The sequence below is a fragment of the Lutjanus erythropterus genome, chromosome 3 (assembly GCF_056507025.1).
Source record: "Lutjanus erythropterus isolate fLutEry1 chromosome 3, fLutEry1.hap2, whole genome shotgun sequence".
Classification (NCBI taxonomy): domain Eukaryota; kingdom Metazoa; phylum Chordata; class Actinopteri; order Lutjaniformes; family Lutjanidae; genus Lutjanus; species Lutjanus erythropterus.
The window spans coordinates 27,760,906-27,778,498 of record NC_139319.1 but is presented as its reverse complement, the minus strand read 5'-3'; the positions used below and the strand labels follow the sequence as shown (position 1 = coordinate 27,778,498).

The 17,593-nt window shown below is 40.0% G+C and overlaps 2 protein-coding genes and 2 non-coding genes across 7 annotated transcripts in view; 3 read left to right on the top strand and 1 right to left on the bottom strand.

Moving 5' to 3' along the window:
* Positions 1-807: 807 nt before the first annotated feature.
* On the top strand, positions 808-899 carry trnar-ucu (transfer RNA arginine (anticodon UCU)). Its single transcript is given in 2 exon segments — positions 808-844; positions 864-899. It is a non-coding gene; the product is annotated as a tRNA-Arg (tRNA).
* A 271-nt stretch (positions 900-1,170) lies between these two features.
* On the top strand, positions 1,171-8,062 carry LOC146330183 (fibrinogen-like protein 1). Its single transcript, XM_084713362.1, has 7 exons — positions 1,171-1,519; positions 3,249-3,417; positions 4,371-4,530; positions 4,673-4,770; positions 4,892-4,980; positions 7,320-7,516; positions 7,629-8,062. The coding sequence occupies exons 1-7, from the start codon at positions 1,463-1,465 to the stop codon at positions 7,918-7,920; spliced, it is 1,062 nt and encodes a 353-aa protein (XP_084569488.1). The 5' UTR covers positions 1,171-1,462; the 3' UTR covers positions 7,921-8,062.
* On the top strand, positions 2,608-2,699 carry trnar-ucu (transfer RNA arginine (anticodon UCU)). The gene is given in 2 exon segments: positions 2,608-2,644; positions 2,664-2,699. It is a non-coding gene; the product is annotated as a tRNA-Arg (tRNA).
* Positions 8,063-8,783: 721 nt separating the features above from the next.
* LOC146330182 (uncharacterized) overlaps positions 8,784-17,593 on the bottom strand; it is an 80,351-nt gene continuing 71,541 nt past the window's right edge. For all 4 annotated transcript variants that reach the window (XM_084715673.1, XM_084715674.1, XM_084715672.1 and 1 more), the window contains exons 11-18: positions 16,069-16,192; positions 15,715-15,805; positions 14,339-14,444; positions 14,093-14,166; positions 13,093-13,191; positions 11,877-11,993; positions 11,631-11,728; positions 8,784-10,223 (exon numbers count right to left, since the gene is read on the bottom strand). In XM_084715673.1, the coding sequence (XP_084571799.1) occupies positions 10,010-10,223; positions 11,631-11,728; positions 11,877-11,993; positions 13,093-13,191; positions 14,093-14,166; positions 14,339-14,444; positions 15,715-15,805; positions 16,069-16,192 (923 nt within the window). In that variant the 3' untranslated portion in view covers positions 8,784-10,009. The remainder of the gene's footprint in view (positions 10,224-11,630; positions 11,729-11,876; positions 11,994-13,092; positions 13,192-14,092; positions 14,167-14,338; positions 14,445-15,714; positions 15,806-16,068; positions 16,193-17,593) is intronic.

Genomic DNA, 17,593 nt, shown 5'->3' with positions numbered 1-17,593 from the left:
GTGAAGAGGGCTTGCAATAAATGTCACCGGCTGGAATCGAACTCGCGACGGTTGTGAACATTCAGCCACGCAGCACGCGTTGTAACCATAACGGGCACACATCAATAGGCAGTTAAAGAATAGAAAAATTTGCGCATATACATCAACGAACGCAATAATTCAGTAAATTGGAATTGCAGTGACAGCGACAGTTAGTTAACGCTTATACACGTTCGATCTTTTATTTTGTAGGCTTTCATAGGCAAACCGGAAGTAATGTGAGGTTAATGGATTTGTGTGCAGTGCTTTGAAATTACTGGGACAAACTGGATAACTAACATAGACAATCTAACACATATTGCTTATCGGGACAGAACTAGAAAAACGATGCGTCTGTCTTTCAACAAAATGTATAGACAAGAATGTGTACAAGACCGATGTTGTCCGTGTGCAAGTAAACATGCCGAAACAAGCGGAAGAGAGCGACGTATCCAGGAGCAGTGGGGCTCAACGCCTAATAACGATTTTAATAAAGACGCCGACAATTTTTCCGTTACACCTACTTTACAACAGCAATGTCAAGCATATTGGAATGGCTTCTAAGCATAAACACCAGTACCGAGCAGAGGCACAACTAGGCGGCTCGGATGTCGGCTCCTTACTCGGTTTTCTGGCTGGTATCGGCCCCGTAGTCGTTCCAATTTTTCTCTCAGTACATTGTTTTGGCTGCAGTGTAGTTTATATCGCGCTATGTCGTGAAATCTGTAGAATATAACCCTACAAAACGTGACGGCTTTATAAAGGGTCACGCCAGTATGATCAACAGGTGGCTCCGTGGCGCAATGGATAGCGCATTGGACTTCTAGTCAAGCACTTGAGGAGTGATTCAAAGGTTGTGGGTTCGAGTCCCACCGGAGTCGCATTTTTGAAAGATGGTTACTTTTGCATTTATTACATGTGTCTAGTAAAGGTCTAAGTTACACTTTATGGGTTTATTTCACCATTGTGTATTTATTGTTGCATTTATTTATGTATATGTATTGATTTATTCACTAATGAATAAGACATTGTAATCCTCCATAACAGACTGCCAAAAATGACAAAACAAACCAGAAAATCTAAACTTTTTTCTTTCAAAATTCCGCAAACAAATTATGAAAACAGTTCCCAATTACATTAATAGTTGGCAACTAACTGATCAGTCATTTCAGCTCTAGTGTAGACCCTCTGGGGTGAACATTTGGTAGGTTCAGTACGAAGCATCGGGTATAAGCAGGAGGTGATGAGTTTGTACTCCAACCACTAGATGAGGCTAGTTTACAAAGTGTCGGTCCATGAACAGTCTGATAATCTCCAGCCACAGTGAAGTGATGCTGCACCATCAAACAGTTGAACAGGGTGACAGAGAAGAGAGAGGAGGCAGTCAGACTGTACAGACAAAGTGAGACCAGAGAGTGAAGCAGTTTGATCTAGATTATTGATTATGGGAATGCTGAGGACAACGGTGGCTTTCTTTCTTCACCTGGCTGCCTCTCTGGCGGTAAGATACTCCAGATAATGCACAGTATATATATAATAAATTCTATAATTCATGCATAGTTTTGCTTTATGTGCGCAGGTTTTGAGACATATCTATCCCTGAGATTTTTGCCATCACCCCAGCATAAAAGAGGTGATTGGAATGTCTTTTGAGGTGGTCACAGCATCAATAAAATGCCACTTTGAAAACAACAAAACAATGAAAACAATTTCTTTCCTAAAAATGTGCCTCTGCTACACTGCAATGCAAAAAAAAAGTCAAGAAAACTTAATATCAAGGCAACTACCTCCTTCTCTTGAATCAAACTTACAACTTCTAAGTTTTGAAATGAACAACAAAGTTTTGCCAACCTATAATCATTTGTTGAGGTAATTTTTCTTCCTAAATAATAATAATAAACTCGAATCTTTGCGTTTTAGAAACCTCCAAGAAATTGTATTTAAAATGTTGTTCACAGAGAGTTGTAAACCTTACTTTTCATTTTTTAGGTGCTTGAAAATGAAATGGTTAGAACTTAAAATGTTTCATTATTGACCATTGTTTACTTTCACTTCAGCTTAATCAACAGTTTTTGACCTGAACATTTTTGGAAAGTTTATCTAAAGAAGAAAAGTAAATTATCTCAACAAAACATTATTAGTTGGTTAAAAAAAAAAAAAATCAGAATGAGAGAGTTTGAGTTGGGTTCAAACTTAAAATCTAATGAAGTAAACTTCAGTAGTAGACTTCAAATTTTGAGTTTTCATATCCACACGTATAGGGCCTATTTGTTTGTAAGTAAGTAGTTCTAATAGTGAGATTTTTTCAGAGTAAGAAGAACATGTCTTGTGAAAACGTCATTTTGATGAGCATTTTTCACATTTTTTTTTTTTACCTTTTATAGATTAAACAATTGATTATTAGTGAAGATATAGATCAGGTTAAATGATAATGAAAAAAGAATAACTTTATTTATGCACCACCTTTAAAACAGAGTTTATTAAGTGCTTTGAAAGTGAAAGCAAAAGAGCTGAAGGCAGTGTGGCAACACAGAGAGTAAACAAGGCCAGAGGAGAAGGAGGACAGAAGCTAATTTAAGCTCAACAAGTGGCTCCGTGGCGCAATGGATAGCGCATTGGACTTCTAGTCAAGCACTTGAGGAGTGATTCAAAGGTTGTGGGTTCGAGTCCCACCGGAGTCGCATTTTTCAAAGTTGGTTACTTTTACATTTATCTAGTTAGTTATTTATTTGCACTCTGAATTACACTTTATGGGTTTATTTCATCATTGTGTATTTATTGTAGTATTTATTTATGTTTTATATGTATTGATTTATTCACTGATGAATAAGACATTTTTGTAATCCTCCACAATGTGCAGCCAAAAACGACAATTTAACAGTGTAGAAAATGAAATTTCAAATTATATCAGACAATCATGTTTCAACATTTTATAGACTAAACTGTTAATAAATCATGAAAATAACGACTAGTTTAATTGATAGTGAAAATAAGAATATCTTTATTTATATAGTACCTCTAAAACAGAGTTTACAGACAGACAAAGCAAAAGAGCAGAAGCCAATGTGGCAAAACAAACATGTTTGTAAACTATCTTTAGCTTGAAATACTTGCTTCTGAAAACAAGTTGTTGACTGGTTCTGACTGTTTTCATCCATCTACCCTTGATGTCTAGGCCTGCTAACTCTCAGTGTACCAGTTACTAATATTGCTCTCTTTCCTCTGTCCAGGCCCCTGTGCCGTGTGAGGAGAAGGTGGTCCTCCTTGAAGCGGAGATCCAGGGCCTGAAGAATGTGATCGACGACCAGCATCGCTACATCCAGGAGCTCCACAAGAGCCAGAGCGAGCAGCTGGAGCACCTACCCAACTCCCACCTGGGCCCTGAGAACCTTTACAAAGGTAGGGTCAGATTTCACATGAGAGACACATTCATCTGCCTGCAGCACAAAACACATGACATTGTATCAATCTACCTGTTGGCTCCACGAGTGAAAAAAATGAAATAAAAGGGCAAGTGGAGAGCGCAGACCTCTGCCAAGGCCAAATATCCAATCTCACTGTGTTAATAAAAGCGAAAAATAATTAATTTATTCACCCCATTTTTCAGATCCACTCGCATTTTTACTTAGCCCATGTTACACACCTACACAAAGTTTCATGAAAATTGGACCAGTAGTTTTTTCCGTAATCTTGCTGACAGAAAATCAAACAAATGGCATGAAAACATCATCCTTGGCAGAGGTAATAATACAAACGCAGGGTTAAAACACTGTTGAATGTTTCAGACAAATAGGGTGGAAAAAGATAAAAGATGTTGGAAAATAAAATTAAGCATATGAGCATATGGCTCCCTGTGCTGTGAACCCTGTACATCTCAAACTGACGTCCGCTGACCAGCCAATCAGTAGTTAGCGTTTGGTAGCTCCCTCAACACTACTGCGCTTGTCATGACACTACAGCTGCTTAACAGTTTAAAAAAAAAATCCTTCCAGAGACATGAAGCTAAAGTGTCTGTGTTTCTAATGGCATCCAAACCACTGCTATTAGCACACAGGTGTCAGTAGTCAACCAAGCTATTTGCACCCAGGATGGAAAAGCTACATTAGCTATGGCTGCGTGTATTTAGCTTAGCATGGCAGAGACAAGCACCCATCTGTATGTAGCTAACAATGCTAGTTGTACCTGGAGTTTAAATAGCTAACCTCCTCTCTGTATCACTTTTGATAGCTAAAGTAGGGGTCAGGTATAAATAGCTGTAAAGGAGTCATGTGACTATTCTCACGCATTTGTAAATAGACACTCTGAATCCACCTGGTGTGAATATTTGATCTAGTTTGTGTTTGTGTGTCCAGACTGCTCCGAGGTGTTTGCTGGCGGTAACGTGGCCAGCGGGCTGTATGTGATCCGTCCGGACGGCTCTCCCACCGCGCTGAGTGTCTACTGTGACATGAACAACGGGGGAGGATGGACAGTCTTCCAGAGGAGGAGAGACGGCAAGGAGAGCTTTGACAGGTGTGTGTCATAAAGACGGGAATTTACCCTCAGCATGATCAAGAGATTTGACATAGAGAGTGAATGTATAATCCCTGTGTGTGTGTGTGTGTGTGTGTGTGTGTGTGTGTGTGTGTGTGTGTGTGTGTGTGTGTGTGTGCAGAGCTTGGGTGGAGTACAAGCATGGATTTGGAGACCTCTTCTCCCCTGATGGAGAATTCTGGCTGGGAAATGAACCTCTACACTTCATCACCTCACAAGGTGTGTGTACCTGGATGTGTGTGTGTGTGTGTGTGTGTGTGTGTGTGTGTGTGTGTGTGTGTGTGTGTTGGATTATATAGATATTATTGGATGGTTGTATGTGTAACTCAGTGTCTTGTAGGAAACTACGACCTGCGGATCAACATGGAGGACTTTGAGGGGAATCAGCGCTATGCAGAATACAAGAACTTCAGAGTGGACGATGAAAAGGTAAAACAGAGACGCAGCAACAAGAACATTAAAAGAATAAGAAAGCATAGCATAGTTTGGTCTCATGTGTGAGCGTTGTTTCTGTGACAGACACTGGATGCCAACACTGAGATCAAATAGTGAAAGAATTCTGATATACCGGTTGATATTGCAGCGATCCCTCAAATGCTTATCAAATATTTGTAGAGTGGAGGCAGGATATTTTACAGTTTAACAATAAACTTTAATGTCTAAAATGACATATGTATACAGTATATATGAATTAAGAAAACGGATCAAATATTCATAAAATGCAGGGCTCAACTGTAACTGACCTGGCAAGTGGTGAAAAAAATTATACTATTTCGATAATTGATAATGGAAAATGGCAGAAAACGCTGTTCTCAGCCTGTCAAATATGGAGTTTTCACACTTTTCTTCATTACCATGTTAAAGTAAATTTCTTTGGGTTTCAGATGAAACAAGACATCTTAAGACATTACCTTGGACTTTGAGAAACAATGATTGACATTTTTCACTATTTTTTGATGTTTCAGCCCTGGATTAAACACGAAGATTAACATTAGTCATTAAGGTTGAACCCTGAAATGCAGCCTATAAACAAACAAAAAATGAAAACAACCTGCATCGTAAAAAAAAAAAAAAAAAAATCAGCCCATAACGGTCAACGTACACCGATGCTAATATAGACCGACCCAGCCACGATGAGCAAATATCAGACGGTAATATCAGCCAACTGATTGATCTATTTATGTAAAACATCGAATCTGATCTGAATTATGTAAAAATGAATGAATTATGTTTTGTGTCTGTCTGTCTCTATATATGATTCAGTTCAATTAACATCAATGTTTCAGTGATGAAGCAGCCACATTAATAATAACAGTTCAGAGTTGTTTTGTCCACTTGCTGCATGTGTTACACACATAACTAATCCTCTTAGTCATCATTGGTAATTATAAACATTATAATATGTTGAACTGACTGCTGTTCAACATATTATCAGCTGTGAGCAAATTTCATACCCGTTCAGTTGTCTCACACCAGAAAACAAAAAATTCAACCCTAAATCACAAAGAGGCTGATTGACACGGGACTATTATTATCACAGGCCCCTTTGTGTTTGGTGAAATATGGCGGGCTATTTTGTGGTGGAAATTTTACTTTTACTGATTCACACAGGATTAAGATCACAGACAACCTTCAACATTATTACAAACAACGACCCCAGGTGATTCTAGTCCTGTGTGAAAAGAGCTTTTTTCTGTTAAACTATTTGGGTCTGTCTTTCCTCCAATTTCTATTCTCTTTCCATCTTCAACCTCGTCCTCTCTTCATTTCCCATAACAGATGGGGATTATTTAGACTATGCATCTTCTGTGTTTTATGTCCTTTGCTTCTGAAACAGCAGCAACGTCATCTGGCTCCAGGATCCTGCCAGCTGTCCTCCATCTCTTCCTGTTCTCTTCCTCTTTTCATACTTATACCCCTCACCGCTCCTTTATTTTCATCTCAGCTTTTTTTTCTTTTCTCTCTCTCTTTTCTTTTCCTTCTCTTCTCTCAGTCTTTCCCAAACTCTTGTCAGCCTGTTTTGCTGTCATTAATAGTCATGCTGTTCTGTTTGCAGGGTTCAAAGTCTTTAAAGTTTGGAAAAAACTCAGTTTTAATCATTATGTTTTCAAGGATAGGAATATCCTGAATTTGAATGTAGGTTACGTTTTGAAAAATGCTTAAAAATGCCCATCACCAAATCACAAATAAATATTTTTCCTCTTACTTGTGGTGCTGTTTATCTAGCTAGATTGTTAGAGTAGACACAAAGTGCTCAAACGCCAAAAACGTCACTTTACAGAAATAATGAGCCAGATACTCAAGATAACCCACAGTTTTTTTTTTAAATATTTGAAATGAAACAATCCCATCCTCATATTAGTCATTCATAACTTAAGTCTTCTGTTGATCACTTCCTCTGGAAATTATTACACATTAAATTGTCATGATAGAAACATACAGTCACATAACAAAACAAAGTGACCATAGACACTTATTGTGTTTTTGTGGCTATAAAGGAATTAACAGTTGCATGTGAAGATAAAGGCTTTGAGGTACTTTGAATTATAAGTACCTCAGAAGTGCTTGAATTTTACTCTTAAGCTGTATGAAGCCTGTATTCAGAACAAAACCTCATCAGCTCCATCATCAATCATCGATGTTTGTTGCTCACTGAATGTCACTCTGGATGCAAGAATCAGATAATAATGTCAAATGTACCAAAGCACTTTTACAATATCAAAGATTTATTCTAAACTCTTTGTTTGTACTCCTGTGTTCACGTTAAGGACCAGTACCAGTTACATTTGGGAGAGTACACTGGGAATGCAGGGAACGCCCTGACTGACGTCCCTCCTTCTGTCGAGCACAAATGGAGCGGCATCAAATTCAGCACCTACGACCAGCCGAACAACGATGACGCTGAAAACGATGATGATGATGTCAAGTGTATCAGACACAGCAAGTCAGGCTGGTGGTTCAGCAAGTAAACACATACTTTGCTCTCTAGTTTCTCTTTATTGATTTGCACATAATAAGTTAAAGTGCAGATATACAGCAGTTCCTTGTTCATTTTTTCTCTTTTTCTTTGTCCTCAGGTGTGATGCAGGCAACCTGAACGGTCATTACTACAACGGACCCTACAAAGCCATGACTGATGACGGGGTGGTGTGGTACACATGGCACGGCTGGTGGTACTCCATCAAATCTGTGATCATGATGATTCGAGCTGCTGATCTTGAGCATCCACCACCGGTCATCGCCCCGTTACCGGGACAACTCGACCCCAGAAAACTTGAGCATCCACCACCGGTCATCGCCCCGTTACCGGGACAACTCGACCCCAGAAAAGCAGCAGGCGACAGCGATGAGCTTCCTCATGGCCAGTAGTCTGAACGCATGCGTCTCCTGAAAGGCTTAATTGTTTTTTGTTTTTTTAATATATGACCTAAAGGGATAGTTTGGACTATTTGAAGTGGGGTTGTTTGAGGCACTTCTCTATAGTCAGTGCGTCACCTACAGTAGATAACTGTCGTCATGCTACGTCAGCTAAGCAATGAACAGCTGTGGACAGGGTCTGCAGCAAAATCCATATCAGTCTAAGTGTACACTATATTAAGAATATTTTCACCAACTTTACCTTGCTGTTAAACAGCTTTTTTTGAAAAAAAATAAAAAAAAAGCCAGATGTTGCTCTCTTCTCCATATAAACCAGACTTCACTGCAAGAAATAGTCATTTTACCTCACAGAACCGGTAACTGCTGCTTCAGTCAGTTAGTTTGTGTTATTGTGTGACATCTGTGCTTAAAATAGTTATTGTGAATTCACCAAAATCATGGGGAAAAAAAACTAATTGAATAAGGCGGTGACCAATAATTCCTGTGTTCTGTGAGGTAGAATTACCGTTTTTCAAATGGAGTTTGGTTGAACAAGAGAGAGCAGTTGGCAGTTTCCCATAAGAAAAGGGTGTCTGATGGCAAGGTAAAAAGTGGTGAAAATATTCTTAATATAGCTTACACTTGAAATTCGATTTTTAGGTTTTGCTGCTGACCCAATCCACAGCTAGTTCTCGTCTCTCCTCTGGGGGCGTGTCAGCCACCATTTCCTGTAGGTAATACACCGACTGTAGACGAATACCTCATACAACCCCAGCTCAAATAATCAGAAACATCTGTTAGAGGGCACAAACCCGTTTAATTTCTTCAAAACACGTGTATTTCAGTATTTGAAATAAAACAATGTTGCTCAAATCGTATGTCATACTGTATTTATTCTGTGTCCAAAATAAAGCAGAACATGGTAGACTGAGGCAATCTGGGTACATCTGAGGTTTTAAGGACAAACACCAGACACACAAAGTGAGACTGTTTTTTTTGGATTCAGAGTCTTTCAGTTCAGGAGAGTCTGGGAGGTTTCTCTCTGTGGAAATGATTGTAAATGTGACCCAAAGCAGAGACACATGAACTGAACAGTCGCTGGTCCAGTTTTTGTTGCATCTCTTTGGGCACAAGGTGACTTCAGAGGATGTGGGAGAGTCGTATCCCTTTATTAATGAGCGCTTTAAGGAAAAAAGTAAAGGGGTAAACACTGTCCGGGCCAACACCATCCTTATTAAATAAACTGCATATTTGGCTTTGAGATGGTGTGTGTGTGAGTGTGTTTCTGAACTGGCCTGCCCAGATTTAAGTTAACATCCACGGGTGATTACATTCCACATAGTAGATTAAGGTAGAGGTTGTGAGGAACAGGTATCCACTGGATCAAAGGTTCATGTCAGTAATTAAGTTGAGTTTCTCAGGTGAACAAACTTGAGTATTTGCTCCTGTTTGTCCACTGGAGGACATCGCGATCGTGCACTTCTTCTTCCAGAGGTCCAAAGCAGATCGGTGATTGAGCTTCGCTCTTTCTTTTGTTTTTTGTTTTTCTTTATTTGGGGGGGGGGGGCATCCTCTTTCAAAAAAGGGAAAAGGCAAAACAATCCATGCTCAACCACCTAGAAGTACCCGTCATCTTACGATTTACCAAACCCAAACAACTCTGAGTCTGTTTCCACAAATCCAAGGTTTTTTCTCATCCTCTTTAAAAAGAGGTGTATAAAAGAACAGGCTGAGCTAAACTGTACAACATAACAAAAGAAACACAAAGGTAAGGATAGTCATAACCAAAGTGAGGCTCTATGTACAGACCCTGAGGTGTGCCTGTTGTTTAGGTTTTCTTCAGAAAAAGAAGAAACGTTTATTGGAGAGCAGTTGTCTGATAGAGAGCGAGGTCAGTCCCACGCTCACACTAAGTGCATCGGTGCCACTGCAATGTCTTTATGCTCTCAAAATAAAGAGTCTTTAATTCAATTTATTCCGACTGTACAAGTTCATCATTAATATCCAACACTGCTGTGACTGAGGTCTCCCTCTGGATTTGGAACAGCGTCCGTCTTTGTGATGAGGAGAACGAGGAAGGGCTTGTCGTCTGTTGCCGGGGTTATCTGGGCGATAAGGGTGCAGCTGTGGGGAAGGAGGCAGAGTTCCGTGGCGAGTTGAAGGGTGAGGTGGGTGAGAGGCGGCGGGGACTGGCCAGCAGGTCGCCGTTGTGCAGCTTCCACAGCAGCTCCTCGTTCTCCATGGACAGTCGCTTGTTGACCTTGGACTCTTTCTGCAGCGTCTGCTGGAGGATGGCCTGCTCGTTGGACAGCTGCCTGCAGGGGGAGACATAGAGCTGTGATATGCTGCAGAGAGACATGCTGTGGCTGTCAGTCGAGGCTCATGACGAGAAAAAGATCGAAAAGAATAAATCTGAACTTGGATTTTAATATCTGCAATAAAAGTCCATGTCTTTTAAGAAATTGACATTTTTACTGGTGTAATGATTCTCAAATGCTGTTACACAAGCTCATGATTATTTTCCCCATTCAGATGATTTATTAATTTAAGATTATTGTTAGAGTTAAGTAATTTGAATGCAGGGCCTCACAGCAAAGACACTGATGGTGTGATGACCAGGTTGGTCCTGTTGTTTCTACTTCATCATGAGTTAAAACCACTGGAAACCCAAACCCACAAAAGCCTTCTGGTTATGTAATTTATGCCATGAATTTATAAACACATTGTGAGTGGTTTTGAACTCTTTCGTGATATTTGGTTTGAACTGAGGGTGCTTATGCTCACTTGTTTATTACAAAAAAAATGCAATTAATTCCACAAACAATTCATACAATAATCCAGTTTTGTTGCACAAAACAGGTGCAACAAAACCTCTCTGTTCTCACTTAATGTGTCTGTGAGGCTGACGCGACAACGGGGAACTGAAGCATTTAAATTGCTCCCAACGCCTATAAAATCAGCAGTTTTCCCTCACAGAACACAGGAGGTGCTCGCCTTCCACTGCTTCAATCCGCAGCAAGTAATGTAAGCTAGGATCAGCTAATTTGTTAAACACCAAAGTTACACAACAACACCAACAAACCGACCGATCGAGGTAGTGGTAGACCAGCAACTCCCATGCATTGCGAGGTAAAATTACTGTTTCTGTCAGAGGAGGCCGGGGGATTTAAACAAAGGATAGACACCGGCTTCACTCCCCCATCAGAAAAGATTGTCTGACAGTGAAACATTCTAAATATACCAAACACTTAAAATGATATTGATCTGTTTAGGTGGCTAGAATATGTTTTGCTGCTGCCATGTCCACAGCAGTGCATTACTCTGCGTCCTGTTGGTGCTCCTGAGGGAGAAGTTGATCCTAACATGACCCAACACGCCCACGCAGTCTCGAGAAATGGTCTTAACAGCAACATGAGCCTGCCTTTTGGTTTTCTCATTTCTGAAAATTTATTTTCACTCATATTATTGTAGATGCTTATTGAGACATTCAACTTTGATATCATGTATGCATTTTCTCTATTTTAAGCCAAATTTCCAGAGGCTTTTAAGGAGAGGTCAGTTGTGAAATAAAGCCTCTTTTGTTCTTTCTTTGCCCACTGACTAAGTCCACTGACAGTGAGCTGAATATCTTAAATACGTTACAGGTATGAGACAGTTATTTCACTAATATAAATATTAACTATTTCAATCCACACACACAGAGCAGTAGCAGGAGCACGTACTTTGAGAGAGCAGCGTGTTTGTCCATCCTGGCCTTGTAGTCCTCATTCTCCTGTTGGACTTTCTTCAGACACTCCTCCAGTTTCACATTAGTCTCCACCTGCAACACACAAACAGTTTGGTGTTCATATTCAATATTCAATAACTTTTTTACCTTTTCTCCAGTAAGTAATCAGGAATTTCCCCACAACTGAACTCTAAAACAGCATTTAGACCACGGTATGAGACAGAGACAGACTGATGCTCACCAGTTTGTCCATTTCCATGAGCTTCTTCTCCTTCTGGTGCAGCTGGTTGTTCTTGATCTCCAGCACCACCTTCAGACTCTCCAGCTCCTGCTCCAGGTAGACTGTGTGAGAGTCCTTCTGCACAAACACACACAAACATACAAGTTACAACAAGCTGCATCGATCTCGCACGCTCTCTGTTTGACACATCTCTTTTGTGAGCTTAGGAACACTTGCGGTCGGACAGATTAGAGTGTGTGTCTCTTCCAAACCAGCAGAGGGACATCATGTGCAGCAGATCAACACTGTGCTTCAGCTCTATGATGACGACTGCTCTTCAGGTCACATACTGCTGTAAGCGTGTACCTTACTAGATAGTATAGTATATAGAGTGAGTAATACGCATGTTTGATGGTTTGACTTGATAAATCAGTAGAGAAATTTGCCTCATGTCTCGAAGGCGGTGGTGCAATGTTACTAAGTACATTCATTCTGAGTCCCAGAGGCAAATACTGTACTTTTTGCTCCACTATATTTGTTCTTTTTCCTATTTGGGGAAAGACTAGACTGTGTTGATTTTGCATGTGAGTGTTTGTGATGAAAGTAAAGGATGTTCTCATACTTCTTAAGCTTAATAAACTCTTTGAAAACCCTATTGGATTACCTGGATTATGCATCACCAAAAAGCTGACAACACCAACAGCACTACACACAGATGGTGATCTTACAGAATATGTTGCATTGTTGTAGATTAAACAAGCCACAATATATACAGTAGTTAAAATGAGTTCTACTTTAAACATCCAGAGCAGTAAAATGCAGCATGTATATTAATGCAATGATTATATTAATCCAAAAACATCAGCTACAATAGAAAAAAACTTGTAGTTCAGTATTTTCATAGTGTGGAATTAGTGCTTTCACTTAAGTAAAGGATCTGAATACTTCATCCACCAATGCTTGACAGCAGGTTTGATGACCCTACTTGACCCCCTCCATAATGACTTGTTTTAAATGACAGTTTTCAGTGTCTGGCTGGGGCTTTAGAGACTTTGCTGAAGGGAGGAATGTAACTGGACAGCGCCCTGTTAGTCTGGTTGTCTTTGTTTTGTTTCTTGTACAGCAACATTGCATCTGTTCCACTTAATATACCTTAATTGACGTCAACATACTTGCACTGTGTCTGAGCAGAGTCACAGGGACAGAAAGGTATTATAATAGATGTAACAATCTTTACCAGGCTCTTGTCATTGAGTATGCTCTTCCTCTTCTCCTCCTCTGCTTTTAGCTTCTCATTCAGAGCCTCCTTCTCTGCTGACAGCTCAGATATTTTCTCCTGTGGACAGAGGCAGAGCCAGGAGTCAGTACTGAGTCAACAGTGCAAAGTTAGATACTTCAGAGTCAAAAACTGTGGCAGGTAAACTTGTCAGACTGCTGCTTCTTCACTGTAGACCTGAGAGAGATTCACCAGAGCAAATGATTCAAAAACATCTCTGCCAAAATGAGGAACGAGCAAGACAAGTCAGGAAATGCAGGAAATGTCACATGATGTGACAAATAGTGACTTTTACAACTCATTCTCCTGCAGAAATCTATCCTCCTTGTTTACTGTATTCATATGTATCAGAGCTTTGTTTTTGTGTGGATATTTTTTCGCGTCCAACATTATATTGGATAAAGTGCATGGAATCTGGCAGGCCGCACACAGATACTAAATTATAAGAAAGAATTTTCCATGATAAATCATCAGCTCGCCACCACAAGAATTTGGGCATTTTTTGAATTCTTCCTTGAAACCAGGGGCAGAAAAATGTTTTTGGTTAGCAAGACCATGCCATTTTTTAAACAAAACTGGAAAAGCCTGTGGTTCCATTACTGTGGCAGCTGTTCAGTGAGCAAAACACAAAACCTCTTAACCACTCTGCACTGTAAATCAGTGCACACACACACACACACACACACACACACACACACACACACACACACACACACACAGACACACACACACACACACACACACACACACACACACACACACACACACACACAGTGTTATCAAGTGCAGTATATTTCTGGTTACAGGAATGTTGACTAAAAAAAGTTTATAATGACAACTCATACTTTTTTTAAACTTTACTTAAACCACACACGTGCCAGAGGAGTTTGTCTTACTGATCACTGAAGTTGTATACTTTGTTTTGAAACAGTGCAAAAATAAATATATGAACGTCTCTTACAGACAGAGATGTTTCAGTCTCCTTCAGTGTTTTCTCCAAGTTCTCCAGGTCTGTCTGCTGGATCCTCTTCAGCTCTGACATGCACAAACATAAATACACAAACACAATTCAGCATCAAGTGATCATGCAAAATGACTTGACTTTGATAAAAATTATTCAGTATATAAAATGTATCTGAATAAGTGAGTGTTTGGCTGGTAATGGACAATTTAAAATGCTGAGCTGTTGTATTTGTCCTGCACTCACCTTCTATGGAGGCCTCATACTGCAGTTTGAGAGACCTCATCCTCTGGCTGTGACTCTCTTCCTGGTTCTTTTTCTCCGTTTCCTGTCGGCTCCTCAGCTCTTCCACCTACAGGATGCAGATGCAAATCAGGGCGGCACACGAATGACTTTACTAAAGCCAAGTAAGACCAAGAAAGCATTAAACACAGAGGTCCTCATCAGTCTGTGGTCATTATACATTAGAGAAAGTGTTGTGATTCGTCTTTTTTAACTGTAATGCAGACTGTTAGATCAAATCTTTAGACTAAACGGAAACTTGAAAGTGCCTGTGTGGCAGAGGTGTTGTGTAAACTGGGGTTTTAACACGACATTCAGACGTGTTTCTTACATGGAAAAGAAGTGTGGAAATATGTTCAAAGGCTCATCTCTGGTCAACTTGTTTATGCATAGAACTGATGACCATGAAGCAACTTACTTTAACTGTAATCAACTGTATCAGAGATGTAACCACGGCAACAGTTATAAATCTCTGGGAGAGACTTTTTTATGAGTGTGGTATGTGCTGAATCCAATCAGAGAGAGTGTGTGTGTGAGAGAGAGAGAGTGTGTGTGTGTGTGTGTGTGTGTGTGTGTGTGTGTGTGTGTGTGTGTGTGTGTGTGTGTGTGTGTGTGTGTGTGTGTGTGTGTGTGTGTGTGTGTGTGTGTGTGTGAGAGAGAGAGAGAGAGAGAGAGAGAGAGAGAGAGAGAGAGAGAGAGAGAGAGAGAGAGAGAGAGAGAGAGAGAGAGAGAGAGAGAGAGAGAGAAAACAAGAGCTCTTGTCTTGTCCAGTGTGAGGAGGGTGTGATGCCTCCGCAGGTGATTAATTCCAAAAATCAGTAGAGACATTTTTAATCTAATCAGCGCTCGCTTTCTACGGCATCTTTGAATCTTGAACACACACACGGACAGACAGACGGACGGACGGGGACACACACACACACACACACACACACACACACACACACACACACACAGCCCAGCGCTGATCAGACAAACACAAACTGCTTCTAGAAAGAGAAAGATTGCAGTTGTCCTGCAGCCATGTTCGCTGTGCAGCAGGAGATCATTAAATCCATATATTACTACATGTCATGTTGCATTGTGTGAGGGAGTGTCGCCTTTGTCACCACTCATGTTCAACTAGTGTATAATCATCTGATAATAAATCTTGATTTCATGGAAGAGATGTAGGCTGAACATCATTTTACAAGACTAACAGGCACCTACTTGTTACTGTGTATGTACAAGAGAAATGACAGCAACAACATCTGACTATTACAAAATCTGTGTGTGTGTGTGTGTGTGTGTGTGTGTGTGTGTGTGTGTGTGTGTGTGTGTGTGTGTGTGCGCGCTCTGACCTGCTGTTCCATCAACATGCGGTATTTGTCAGCCTCCTCCTGGTACGTTTGGTGGACTTTATCCCACTCTGTTTGGTAAAAACTCCTCAACCTGACACACACAGAGGAACATACAGTTAAAGACACAAATAGTTAATAGCTATCAAGATGAGATAATTCATTTATGCTAATTTATTCTTATTTCTTTGTGTAAATTGATTTATTTGTGTTTTTTCATTATATTGTTAAAATATTATCGATGTGCCTTGTAAATAAAGCAGTTAAATTCAAAGTAAGACAGTAAATTCAAGCTTTTTTTCCTCCTGGTCACTGAGTGTCCATCTGTGAGCACATCAGCAGAGGTGAATATCACACCTGTCCTCCAGCTGCACCAGCTCCTCCTTGTGCTGCTCCTCCAGCCTCTTCAAGGCCTCCTCCAAGCCGGTGCGCACCTCCTCCTTCTCCTTCTGCAGATTCTTGCAGCATTGTGATGAGGTGACTGGGGGGAGAAGAGAAGAGCCGGAGGAAATGTTAGTTTTTACTTCTGCACTAAAATCAAGTCAAGCAGAGCTTCATTTGTCCCCAGAGAGGCACTTGGTTGTGTACCAGTAAAAAAACAGCAATGAAACGCAGTATCAAAAAACACACAAGTCAATTAAATACAACATAAAACGAGTAAAAACATAATAAAATTACAAAGTACTCTGTGTTTAAGCGCTACTAAAATTACAAATGTTTTTTCAAGCATGGTGATGTTTGTGGGAAAGTGGGAACCTGAGTGCAATGTCTGAAACTGGAGGTGCAGGGGGTGGTGCTGTCAGACAGGATGATTCTGCTTTCTTTCACATCTGTGTGTTATATAAATCAGACAGACAGTTGTGTTGAGTACCTGTGATGCTGCTGCAGACTTTGATCAGCTTTGTTAATAGAGTGCTGCAGGAATGACTCCTAAAACTTAGAAATTATTTAGCATATTAGCACTTCCCCTTCCTTCATCCTCAAGCCAATGTGTTTTTTCATTAGGTTATCATTATATGCTTGAAATAAGAGCAGTATTCAACATAAACATTTTGCATTTTGCTCTACAACATTCCCCCACTCATGAATTTTAAAGCTTTTATGCCTCTTAAAAAGGCAGTTGCCAACAAGTGGCTAAATTAGACTACGAGGCAACACTAGTGACTCAGTGGAGGTGACATTGGGTCACATGACTAGTGTAGTTTGTTAATAACCTAATGTTAGCTTTTTACTTCTGATGATTTCATTTATGTTTCAAAATCATTAAAGTGGTGTTCATTTGTAAAGATTATGTTGCTGAATAAAATGTGTAAGTGTCATAAACTTTTGTTTACCGCAGAACTTATTCTCTGGACAAATCCCAAGGAAACATCCCATTGGCTTTTTGAGGAGGGAATCAGAGCGAAGCTGACTTCTGCACTGGCCTTAAAAAATGCACCATCCCTGCAGCACTCTATGCATTTGAAATTGTGAGAGGCTGACCAAGAAAAAATTAAAAATCAACTCTAAAAGGTCTGTAAAACAAAGTAATCACGGACTTCCAAAAACCTCAAAATTATCCAGACTTCTGTTTGGTAATTTTTTTTTTTTTTTTTTTTTAAATTAAGAAATTTGTAGTCAGATACAGAGGAGCAACATCTAATCTAGATTCAAAAGTTTTGTTAAACTCTTTACAGCAAGATCCAAGAGATGAAAGTCTCAAAATGACCAACAGTTAAGAAACCAGTGATAGAAAACAAAACTCACACTAATGGCTGCAACTTTTTTTTTACAAGCCTTCATTTAAAACTGTTACATTTCAGTGATGAGATAAAGTTTGAGGAATTCCATCAAAGTGGTCCAAATGGGTCACGGTTGGACCTGCTGGTCGGCATCATTATAA